We start from the raw sequence: 12,513 nt of genomic DNA on the forward strand, positions 1-12,513 counted from the left end.
CTGTTAATTAGAAAAGGCCATTGCAATGAGCAAAGATATACTGAGATTTAGGGAACTCAGTATTGGAAGTAGTAGGGGCCTGGGAGTTTGGAGTTTTGACATCAACCTGGACACTGGGAAAACTACTTGACTCTGTGTGAGCTTGTCCTTCCAGGTATCAGACAGATGGAAGCTACTCCTGAGTAGCAGGGATAACATGTGTCTGCCACAGAACTAGACAGTGGCAGATTTGCACGTCCCTTTTTGCTTTTGAGTTCACTCTTGTGTCTGTCATCAAACAAACTTACTGCTCTTATTTATACTCTGACTTTGCCAGTACAGAAAGCTTGACTTAAACATTAGAGAGGAAGCCAGGTATGGTGATTGATGCCTACACTCCCAGCAATTGAAGATTGAGGATCTTGACAGGGGGATCATGGGTTCAAAACCATTCTTGGTGCTATATCAAGTTTGAAATGTACCTGGGCTATAAACAGGCAGACAGACAGAGTCAGACAAAACCAACCAACCAACCAACCAACCAAACAAACAAAAAAACAAAAACAAAAAAGTAACTGCTCTCATTGCTTCTGTAGACACTAATACCAAATTCAGCAAGTAAGTCTCTCAAGAGAATATAACATGAAGCGTTTACAGAGCAATGGCTGGTTTGTAGCCATCCTAAGTAGTAAGTGGTAAGCTGGGATTCCCAATGATTTTTAATCTTTGTGTTTTTTTCTAATGAATCTCCAGGCTAGCGTGCTGGATTGATATGTAATAGATACCATTTTAACAGAAGCTTAGCCTAGCTCAGCCAATCCCAGGTAGCCAATTGTTCAAATCTCACTTCCATTTTCTGCCTATGTTCACCACTCTCCTCTTTGCTTGGACAAAAGCGATGTAAGGAAACGAGTGGGCTTTTGGCTCGCAGTTAGCAGGCGAGGTCCACCATGGCGGAGGTGTGTTGATAGTGGCTGTAGCTATGGCAGTGAGCACAGGAGACAGCTGGTCTCATTTTACCCTCGGTCAAGAGGGAGGGAGAGAAAGGATGGGTCAAGTTTACTTAGTCTCCTCCTTTTCATTCAATCCAGGGCACCAATGTGCTTTCTCCACCCTAACCCCAAATCCTCCCTTGAACCCTAGCTATCCCATGTGTTCACCACCTCATCCCAGGGCTACTTATCCTTCTAGAAAAGCCCAACAACTCCTGAACAGTCTCTTCCTCCCAGAGGGCCTCTGTTCGGCTCTTAAACAGCTGCAAGTCTTTCTAGGCAGGAATTTTAAGCTTTAGTGGCCAGACTTGTGCATGAAGTAGGGAGAGGTGTGGGTGGGGGGAGGTCTGGCCCAGGGTCTCCCTCATTTGCAAACACCAGCTTCTGAAGCCTCTCCTCAATTCAGTGATCTGCACCACTTCAGCTGCTTCCTGCCTCCGAGCTTTGCTGCCGCTTCCTTTCCTCTTCTCCACTCTTCCACACAAACCACTCATGTTCCAAAATGTAAGAGCCACACCCCCAGGCTCTCCTGAACCGCCTCCTGCGGGTTTTCTACCTTCTTGTCCCAGGAACCTCCCAAGCACATGCTTCTGTTTCACAGGTCACAAGCCATCCCTCCCAGCCTGCCTCCTTGTTTGTTAAGGGACTCCGGTCACTGTGGTGAAATTTAAGGAAGCAACAGACCCAAGAAGACATACATAATCCACACTTGATGTCAACTGAGATCAACTCAAGCAGTAGTAGGACTTCATTTTCTCAGCAGTGGGAGGGCTATGGGGATAGATATTGGAAGAGAAAAAGCGAAAGCTATTTTCCTGAATTGTTACCAAGCATGCCCTACTAGTTAAAATGAGTCTATGGACTCTTGCAGTTCCCAGATACACTGTACTTTGGGGACCCCTGGAGCTTATTTTGCAGTGTTTCCGTTATTTTCACACTCTGCTCACATATAAAAGGGAATCGGATGGCATCACAACAGTGCCCATCATTCCCACTTCACAAAGGAAAAGGTGATGCTCTAAATGCCTTCAGCACTACAGCAATGGCAAGGGTTCCCACCAGCCTCTGCACCAAAGACACATGCTCAGGAAATGCTCTGGAATCAGAAGGTGCCCTCCCTCTTACAAGGGAGCTTGACCCAAGCCCAAGGCCTTTCTTAAGGCATCTTTAAATTCTTTGTTCCTCAGGCAGTAGATCAAGGGGTTCAAGATGGGTGTAAGAACTGTATACAGAACAGAGATGAGTTTGTTGGAACTCCGGGTATCGATAGCCTGGGGCCTTACATACATGAAGAGCAAAGCTGTGTAGAAAATGGTAACCACAGTGAGGTGGGAGGCACAAGTGGAGAAGGCTCTCCACCGGCCTGTGGCTGAAGGGATACGCAGCACAGCCAGGGTGATGTGGCCATAGGAGAGAATGGTGGCCAGGAGTGGGAACACCAGAATGATGAAGGCCAGGATGAAGTCCACCAGCTCCGCAGTAGAGAAGTCAGTGCAGGCCAGCTTGAGGATGGGGGAGATGTCACAGAAGAAGTGGTTCAAGACATTGGAGCCACAGAAGGTGGCACTGGAGATAAAGTAGACCTTAATCACAGAGATGCTGAAGCCACTAGCAAAAGAGAAAGCCACAAGCTGGACACACAGCCCTGTGGTCATGATGACTTGGTAGCGCAGGGGGTGGCAGATGGCCACATAGCGGTCATAGGCCATGGAAGCCAGGAGTACACACTCTGTACACACCAGGGAGCTGAAGAAGTAGAGCTGAGTCATGCATCCAATGAAAGAGATGCGTTTCCTCTGCAGGAGGAAGCCGTCCAGCATCTTGGGGATGATGTCACAAACATACCAGATCTCCAAGGTGGACATGATGCCCAGGAAGTAGTACATGGGTCTGTGGAGGGAGGCGCTGCTCCAGACAGTGAGGATGATGGCCAGGTTCTCCACCAGCACAAAGAGGTAGATGAGCAGGAAGAGGAGGAAGAGCAGGTACTGCAGCCTGGGGGCTGTGGGGAAGCCCAGCAGGATGAAGGTGCTGACCTTGGTGATGTTCTCCCCCCTCATCCTTCTGTACCTGAAAGAATCAACAAGGCATTGGGCCAGGAGAAGGGTAGCCAGCAGGAAGAACAGACAGTCAAACCTGCAGAAACGGAAATGTCAGGGAAAGAAAAAAAAAAAACAAAAACAAAACTCTAAGTGTAGTTAGTACTTGATACCAGATTCTGTGGTTCTGATGCTGGGCTTGGAAATAGACTGTCCCAATCTCTCTCGATCCACAGGGCTGGTGAGACTGTGATTTGCACCCTGGAACCATGCAGCAAATCTGTGAACATGAGAGAGTGGTGGGCTCCTTGTGCCTGCTCTCTAGGCAAGTGGCTCACCATTGCTATGGTCACCTGGGGTTACTGTTTTGGTTCTAATGATTCCTTCCACATTAGCAGAGGTTAGACCTTTGTTTGGTTTCAGAGAAGACTTTTAAAAATAGATATGAAGTAATTAGGGCTTCTGGGATGGTTGGTTTGGGCTATGGAGACCCTAAAATCAGGCATTCCCTTGGGACTGGTTTTCAGACACATGATGGTGGCCTCTTCCCTGTGTTTATAGACCACATGAGACATCAAGAATGAAAGAATTTCAGCACCATTCTGGGCCAGGAAAAGCCTGAACTCTAGTGTCTAAAGGCAGCAGACTAGAGGAAGTCTAGAATAGCATTGAGATGCTAAACTCGACAAGATGAAGAGCATCTTTACTCTTTCCATGTCTAAGTAACACAGGTCATCTCCTCATGCCTCACTGCAGAGCCTTGTCTTCACTTTCAGTCTGTGGATTTACTTGAGGCCATGGCTGCACCAGGACACAAAACACGATTTTCTAACACCTGGGCTGCTGCTCTCTGCATGAGATACCAAGAACAGAAAAAGTGGCTAGACTGTTACTGTGGGAAGCCGTGGTGCCTGGTACTGAGAACTATTCTCATGGACTACAGAAGCAAAGGTCACAGGATGAGCCAAGCAGTGAAAGGAGAAGCAGGGAATCCTAACTGAGAAGGAAATTCCAGGCTACAGGGAGCAGGCTGTTCTACTAACCTAAGGCAAGTGTTTGAAATTAACAAGCCATCTAGTGTTCCTTCAGGATGGGTCTGGCTATGTTTGCTGCTGAATACTATAGAACATTTCCCAGCCATCCAGAAAGGGCAGGCCTGTCAATCATGTCTGATTACTGTAACTAGAGCAGAGGGATTCCACTGAAGAATGGAGAGCTTTGTTTGGGCTCATGGTTTCAGAGGGATTTTTGACATTAGCCTTATTGCTCTCAGTCTCTGGTGATCTAAGTACATCCTGGTAAGAGTGTGTGGTAAAGGCTGTCCACCTCATGACAGTAGTGATCACAGGAAAATAGCTAGGGGACCCAACAGCCTTTTCAGGAGCACATGTCCGGTGACCTAACTCCTTCCTAGTAGCACCCCCAAGGTTTCACCGTTCCCCTGTAGCTCCCCAGACTGTGATGAGTCCTTTGACAGATGGACCTTCAAAGGACTTCATGGTTTGAATATAAATGTAAAATGCCTCCCGCAGGCAGGTTCTTGTTTAAATACTTGGTCCCTAGCCAGGACATATGGCTTAGTTAGGTGAAGTGGGTCTTGAAGGCCATATATGATTCTGGAGAAGGCTCAAGCTCTCTGCTTCTTAATTCTCTATGTTGTGGGGAGAGAAGCACAAGTAACTGTAAGCCACAACAAACCTTTCCTCTCTTTAGTTGCTTCTGTCGCAGTGGCAAGAAAAGTAACAAATGCAGTGGACACTTAAGGAAAATATCAACCAAGTCTGCCTATGGCTGCCCAAGATGCACAGTAAAGGTTTCAAATGACAAACAGCACACACACACACACACACACACACACACACAAACACACACACACACACAACATCAAGGCAGAAGACCCCTGAAGCATCCAGATAGAGTGAAATGGAAGATCAACTGGGTTAGATTTAGTCTCCAGTCCCAAACATTGAGAGTTCAGAATACAACAGGGCAGTTTCCACGGAGTAACCAGTTGTACCCAGACCTGGAGCCATCTCTGTGTGACTGTGGCCTGACTTCTGGCCACCTGTGCTGAACAAGAACTCACACACCCTCCCTCAGTGTGAAACTCGGGTGTCACAGACATTAACCAGAGACAAAACAGCAATCCTGAGGCAAGCACATCACTGTAGAGGAGGACGACCCACAGGAGAGAACTGTGTGACAGGAATAAGCCTTTTAAACACCCTTCAGTCCTACAGGAGCTATTGGCACATTGATAAATCAGCTCACATCGGTCCTTGCCAATGGAGAAGATACACAATGCAAGATATTACTTCTTCAGGAAAATGACAAACAGTGTTTTAATACTTGAGAGAACCTTGGGTGGGGCTGAGATTGTAATAAGCAAACTATATGTTTGACTTCATTTCAATGGAGAAAGTCAGAAGACGTTTATCCTTAGAGTTTGTAACTGGCACATTCTCAAATCTTTTCAAGGTAACTGTTTAACACAATGTGGATCCTTTAAATGCCACAAGAGCAACAAAGAAGTACAGAAGAAAAGGAAACAAGAAAATGCACCAGGTGACATAGAACAAGGACCAGATTAAGAAAAATACCAGCTGTGAAGAAAAATGCAAATAGGACAGGGTCACCCAGCCAATGGGACTACTGACCCCACTGCAGAGTTGGCTACACATATCTACACACACACACACACACACACACACACACACACACACACACACACCTGACGACTCAGCTGGAAACTCCACATATACTCTTGGGGGTGAAGATGAAAAGCAAGTCTGTGTCTAGAGTTACTGTCTCATCAATTAAAATACATTCCTGAATCAGAGTATTGCTTATATAACCTTTTATCAAAAATACTTAATTTAACTTAGTATCAGACCCCTACAGACACCCCAAAATAAATAAATAAAAATACATACATACATACATACATACATTCATACATTCATACAAAACCAAAAAAGGAAAAACAAAACAGTATTAGGAGACAGAAGCAAAGGGGAGCAGTCACAGCTTTATAACATTAACACGTCTTATACAAAGCACCTAGCAGGTGAGCCAGTGCGGTTCCTTCACAAGTGAGAGGAGGCACCCTCTAGCACAGTATTAAAAGCAGTCCTGTAAGGGTGAGTGCTAGAGGCTCAAGTGTGTGTGTGTGTGGGGGGGGGCGTTTATTAGAATGCCGAGGGGTGACAATAGAGCTGGTGTCACCAGGAGGCCACCAGGGCTGTTGAAGAAGTGTCAGAGAAGAGGGACTGTCCCTGAAGTCTCACCAGTGCTGACCACAGATCCCCCTGCTCCATGTGAGCCACTTCCAAGCATGGAGGATTCTCTCTGACTTAGTGGGAGGGAGCCAGTTCCTAACTCCACCGCTTGACAGAGGCTGTGGAGGAAAAGCACTCGCAGAGGTCTCACATCCTACTACACTCTCAGAACTCGAGGAGAGCCCAGGAAGTAGCCTTGAGGTTGGTCAGAACAGCAGCCACACACACACAGGAGCACAGTTCACTTCCGAGGTCAGGGCCAGAAAGTGAGCTGTCGGAACCTATCACCGAAACACACCCATCATCTCAAGGAAGTTAGTCCTCATATGATCAAAGCAACCCACAGCCTTCAGAGTGACCTCCACCCCGCCATGGTTAGGTACACTGAGTGGGCTCTTCATGATGGCCACAGTAAGCCAATGCTTCCTGTGCTACCTGCTTCCAAAGGGGATAAAGACATAGACAAATTGTCCCAATTTTCAGAGGGCATTAGAAAATCCACAACTCTTATAACTGAGGGATTTCTAAATAGATGCTAAAAATTGTCTTCTTGAGGCTGAGGAAGGAGGATTATGATGAGCCTGAGGTAGCCTGTATCAAAAAAAAAAGTGTTCTTTCTGAATGTCCCTGCTGACTAGGACCTTCTCAGATGGAAACGAAGACTGTTCTGGTGACCATAAAGATGGCTTTTTAGCTTCTTGGGCTTTGGGTACTGGGAAGTGCACTCGTGGCCGAAGACCTATAAATCAGGGCCATGCTGGGTTTTGGTGCCCATGGACACCATGAAAAATGCCAGGAGTGAACAGTGATATGCAGGACTCCCCAGAAGGCAGAGGTCAGATGGCAAAACTGGGATGGTGCCTGTCTCCACTTAATGGTCCATCCAGTTTCACGGAGTGCCCATTATAGAGCAGTCATTCCAAGCAACTGGATCAACCAGGAGCATACACTGTCCCCAACTCACCATCTTTCATGGACTATGAGTTTCAGTAAAGTAGAAAGTAGGTCAAGATGCACAGCTCCTAGCCTGGGAGCTGATGCTGAGCTGGAGGGAGTTGGTCGGTGAGACTGGGCACAGCTGAGTGGGGACAGCAACAAGAAGTGACACTTGGGAAGTTTCCAAGAGGCAAGGACCTGCCACATGGCTCCCTGGGAAGAAGAAGGCAGAGACTACCTACCGCATAGCTGAAGGATGTGGAGTTGGTCAGGGCTAGTCCAGTTGAAGGGATTGTGTGGACTAGAGGAGAAAAGAATTTGAAGGACACATGAGGCCTATGGATCAGTGTCACTCTGATGGCTGCTGGCTGGGCTGATCCACACTGGAAATGATCAGTGCTCTGAGACCCAGCAGAGGAAGGGTGCAAATATGGAGCTTCTGATCCCTCTAGGAGGATGAGATGGGACTCAGGCTAAGGACAGTGCCTGACACATTTTCTTGACCCAGACCCCGAGAGTTGAGGATGACCCTGGATAATGAATCATGGGCCAAGGGGAAGACTGGAAATACTGCAGAGCCATGCCCCTGGGGAATGATGAAGGAGGGGGACAGAGATGTGAGGTTCCAGCCAAGCCAAGCAGGGTCTCCCTGTTGAGAGTTCAGGGGCACAGGACTCAGTTGGGGCTGTCTGGCTAGTGACCAGGAGCAAAAGGAATGGGGAAGTGTGGGAATGGGAACACATTTGGGTGCCTAGCAGAGTCCTCTCAGGAAAGGACAACTGGAAATCTGGAAACTACCTGCCACTTCTCAGCTCAGCTTGCCCTTGGCTTCTCTGTCACCTTGGGCATGGAGGCCTCAATGAGGCTTACAATAGCACTGCAAAGGGTCACAGGGCATGAGTCCTGTTCCTCCATTGCCTGTCAAGACTTTTGGCAAGTGTGGAGGTTCCCAAGACAAGCCACTCTGCAGTCTGAGTGGCAGTGGGCAGGAGCAGGCAGGTGAGACCACGGCCGTGGTAGGGCCTGAGAAGTGAGGGGCCCTGGAAAAATGGTTATCATCTGTCACACCTGTCCCGAGTCTCCAGCCCTGCCTAGATCCAGGCCAACTCTGGAGGAGCTAGAGGTTCTCTCTAGAGCTTGACTGGGAAGCATGATTGGATTTTGCTAGGATCAGAGCCTGGGGTGGATTGGAGGTAGAACTGTCCTGGGTCTTCCTTACAGTCAGGGGATGCCTAGCTACCCAAGGAGTCCAGGCAGGAGCCCAGGAGGACATTAGGAAAGAGGGAAGTCCTACTTCTACTTCTGATGGGAAATGTTAGAGGGAAGCTGTTCTCTGCATTCCTTTGAGTCCTGTGCTTGTGGCCTTCAGATTTCCAAATCGCAAGGAAGAATTGTGGTTCTTTCTGGATTCACCAAAATGGGGCAATAGAAGTTTAAATGGGTGAGAGAGGGAGCAAGAAAAAGCAGGGCAACAAGGGGAGAGTGATCATGTGGACCACAGACAGGGGCAGTCCTCCCAGAGGCTTGGTTCTGATTCATCAACACCCTATGGCTACGGTGAAGGTGGGCTCTGGAAATGCTAGTTGGCTCACAGTCCTGCCTGCCCTGGCACTACACAGGGTTGGTTTATTAGCACTGGATACTGCAAGGATGGGTTTTCTGGTGCCCCTGCCTGAACCCCTCCAGATGACCACAGGTTGTGTATGGTGTTGTGTGTGTGTTTTCAGGGGAACAGGCCAGCTTCCTATGAGGAACAAGTGGAGCAAGGCAGATGTCAGCCCTCTTGAGGTTCATTCATCTGTTTTTTTGAAGTCAGGGTCAAGGGGGCATCTCCGGAGGGCATGTGCATGGAGTTGGGCACACAATGAAGAGTGGGAATAGTAAGTATTGGAGAGAATGTTAGAAGCAGTGGGTATGAGGAGGCTGGAAAATGCATGCAAATAGCAACAGGAGACAGGATGCTGAGAGCATGGAGATTTCTACGGTACAATCAGTGCCAAGAAGAGTGATCCCTACCTTGGAGATCTGCCGGTGTTTGTGTGTCTGTCCTCAGTCTTCTGAAACCACTTCTCTCTGTCCACTGTCACCCTCAGACACCTGGCTTCTGCTGCAGCCTGCCTAATCCCTCAGAGCAGCTGGCCCGCTTGAACCACAGCTGGTTTAAAGGAGGCACTGATAGAAAAGGGAAGATTCCTTCCCCATGTGCGAGGACGTGGGACTCCAGGGCCCAATTACCCCACAGTAAGTGTGTCTGCCCCACACCGCCAATTAGCCCTGGTCTCCTGTGCTGGATGGCATGGGCTAGCAAGGAACTCGGGCCTTTTGGTGTCACTGCTCCTTGTCCCCAGCACCCTGTCCAAGCCTTCAGGCCCTGGGCAGAGCTTCCTCTCCATTCCCTCACTCTGGCCACACGGTCCTGTCCTGACTGGAGCCACCTTCGCTCTTCAAGGCAGGGAGGGACATGTCTCTGTGGAGAGTGATGACGAGGCCTAGTCCAGAAGATGAGGCTGAGGTAGGACCCTACTCAGTCCTGCAGTTTATGATTGTCATCACTCATGAGTGAAACGGCAAAGATGACCTTTTGACATAGACAGAGACATCTTTCTTGTGATGGACCAGAACAAATATCACAGCTTAGGTCTAAGGCAAACAGACCTGCCAGGTGGGCAGAGTGATAGAAGCCACTGAGCCCAGGCAGGAGAGTGAGCCCCAGAGTAGAGGTAGGCTCAAGCTACCTAGATCTTCAGCAAGGCCACCAGAGAGAACAAGGCTTGGCCCAGTTTAGAAGCGAGCTGATAACCCAACCAACCTTTCCACAAAGTCATAAACGCCCATCAGCCAGCAAGTGTCACAAATCAAACAACCAAGCAGGCCTTCCAGCTTCTCAGAGAGGCTAAAATAGAACACCAGACAGCTCCGGATGGTGGTGGGTGCAGACTCTCCTACACGGCCAATGTGAGCAAGACAGTCCAGCTGCTATGCAAAGGATGTCTAGCAGTTTCTTACTGAGTTGTAAAACTAGACATATATTCATGTACAACTCCAGATAACTCCATCTATATGGCTGTTCCTTTCACAATCTCTCAGTGCTGGAAATAGTCCCATGTCCTACAGTGTGTTATTTGCTGAGCCAGCTGTACCCACAAGTGAGCTGTCTGGACACAGGATGGCGTAGGTGGGTCTTATGTCCCCACATGCTCATTGCCCATTTGGGCATCTTCTTAGGTTCCCAGGAAAAGCCAAAGTACTTTTCATCAGTCCCTGCCAGAGCCTGTGAACTCAGGCTTGGATGGTCCTTTCCCAGTTCCTGGGCAACATAGACCAAACCAAACCTGTAAAATAATCATGGCTATAACAACTCCTTCATCCTTCATACAGTCATAGGTATAGAATCAAGGAGGCCAAGCTCTTGGCATTGCCTGGGAGGAGTGAGAGGTTTGTGTGGCCACCTGGCAGGAAGGTGCTTTTTGCCCGTAGTGGAGAGACTTTTGCTGTGTTCATGGTCGCCTGCACTGTTTGCCTCCTTTAGATGGTCTATTACGTTATGAGAGAAATTATTTTTATTAATTTGGTTTATTGACAGTCTCACAGTATATATATATTGCATATATATATATATTGCATATATATATATATATATATATATATATATTGCATTCTGATTACTCCCTGCCCCCATTCTTTCTTCTCTTTCCCCCAGCCCGTCAGCTCACCTCCTCCTCCTCAGACCCTTCCCCACATGCATGATTTTAAGTTTTATTTTTCTGACCCATCTGGTTTAACACAGACCATCTGTGTAAGCGCTGGATTACATCTATTCAGTGGAACTGGGTGGGGTCACCAGTGTGTTAAGAACTGAAGCCATTGACTCTCTCTCTCTCTGAATCCATAAGGAGCGAATAGTTCACCAGTGATGGGCAGAGCCCCCTGGGCCCCTCCTCTGCCCGCGCCTGTCTGTTGATAGACCCATTATCATGCAGATCCAGCACAGGTATCCACAGCTGCCTTGAGTTCATGATTCAGAGGGCTCAGTCTTGCCCAGAACGATGGCTCATCACTCACTGTCCTTGTCCTTATCTTCCAGCTTTTGCATTCTTTCTGTTCTTTCTTCAACAATGCTCCCTGAGTTGTGGAGGGGGCGCTTTCAATGTCTTCTTCAGGGTTGGCTGCTCATCCGTCATTTATCCTCAGGGCCTTGAGCAGCGATGAGTCTGCATTTACCACTGTTCGATGGAAAGTAGCATCTGTCAGACTTCCAGCGATGCCGACAAACCGTGTCTTAGCCCATTGCTGCGACAAGCCACCTGGAGCTACGTAATGTATAAGGAAAAGAGATTGCTTAGGGGAATATCACAGCAGTTGGAGAAGTTATAAAGATCAAGGGCCCCATCCGCATCAGGAGAGGGAAAGTGTATCCCTCAGCAAAAGTGCACGTGAGGTTAAGAGCAGGCTCGTGGGAAGAGTGTGCAAGTGTATGGGGAGCCAGGCTCAGCTTTCTGACACCTGGTGCCTACTCTCAAACCAACCAACTAACCAACCAAGACAGTTCTAGAGGAAGAACTTAGGCCCACCTGCAACAGCCTGTTGGGAGGACTCCACCCCATGCTCTCAGTACTGCCCACACAGCCCCCATCTCCCACTCCACCTGAGGCATGAGGCCTCAACATGAGTTATGGTGGGGGCAACCATATTCACCCTCAGCAGGACCTTACTCCCACATGGGCATCCTCCTTCACCAGACCAGATTCCCACTGGCCACACAGCTTGGTTCTTGGCCACTGCTGGAGTCAGTGGGAAGACCACACGGGGCTCTTGCTTATCACCCCCTCGACTACCCCTGCCCCCAACCACTGCTCATCAGTCTCTAGAGACTTCCTTCTTCCATCTGCAGTCTCATCAGCTGGTTGCTGGAAGAACCTCCTGAGAGCTGCTTCCTGGACACTGCCCACGTGGGGACAGGATTGTCAGTCCCTCTGGTACTCAGCCACGGAAGAAAAACACAGGTCCACTATCCTGGTAGCCATTCCTGTTCATTCCAGAACTTTCTGGGAATTCATCTTAGAGGTTACCCAGCCTTTATGGGAATTTCAAATTTTCAGATTATTTTATGTCGACCAGAACTAGAAGCAGTGTCTAGGTCGGTAGCATTCTGGATATTGTGACAAGAGGCCCTGTTTTTTTTTTTTTTTTTTTTAAATTACTATTTTATTTAGTCACATATGAAAATAGATACATAATAATTTTACATATTAGAAAGCAAAAGAAAAACTAAATTGTTAGATACGAGTA

The 12,513-nt window shown here is 48.1% G+C and overlaps 1 protein-coding gene across 1 annotated transcript; it reads right to left on the minus strand.

Annotated features, from left to right (window-relative positions):
- Positions 1-2,053: 2,053 nt before the first annotated feature.
- Positions 2,054-9,440, minus strand: LOC110301650 (olfactory receptor 6B2). The gene is made up of 2 exons (XM_021172217.1): positions 9,241-9,440; positions 2,054-3,041 (listed from the first exon to the last, which is right to left on the minus strand). The coding sequence occupies exon 2, from the start codon at positions 3,029-3,031 to the stop codon at positions 2,093-2,095; it is 939 nt and encodes a 312-aa protein (XP_021027876.1). The 5' UTR covers positions 3,032-3,041; positions 9,241-9,440; the 3' UTR covers positions 2,054-2,092.
- Positions 9,441-12,513: the final 3,073 nt, after the last annotated feature.

The sequence above is a fragment of the Mus caroli genome, chromosome 1 (genome assembly GCF_900094665.2).
Source record: "Mus caroli chromosome 1, CAROLI_EIJ_v1.1, whole genome shotgun sequence".
In the NCBI taxonomy this organism is placed as follows: domain Eukaryota; kingdom Metazoa; phylum Chordata; class Mammalia; order Rodentia; family Muridae; genus Mus; species Mus caroli.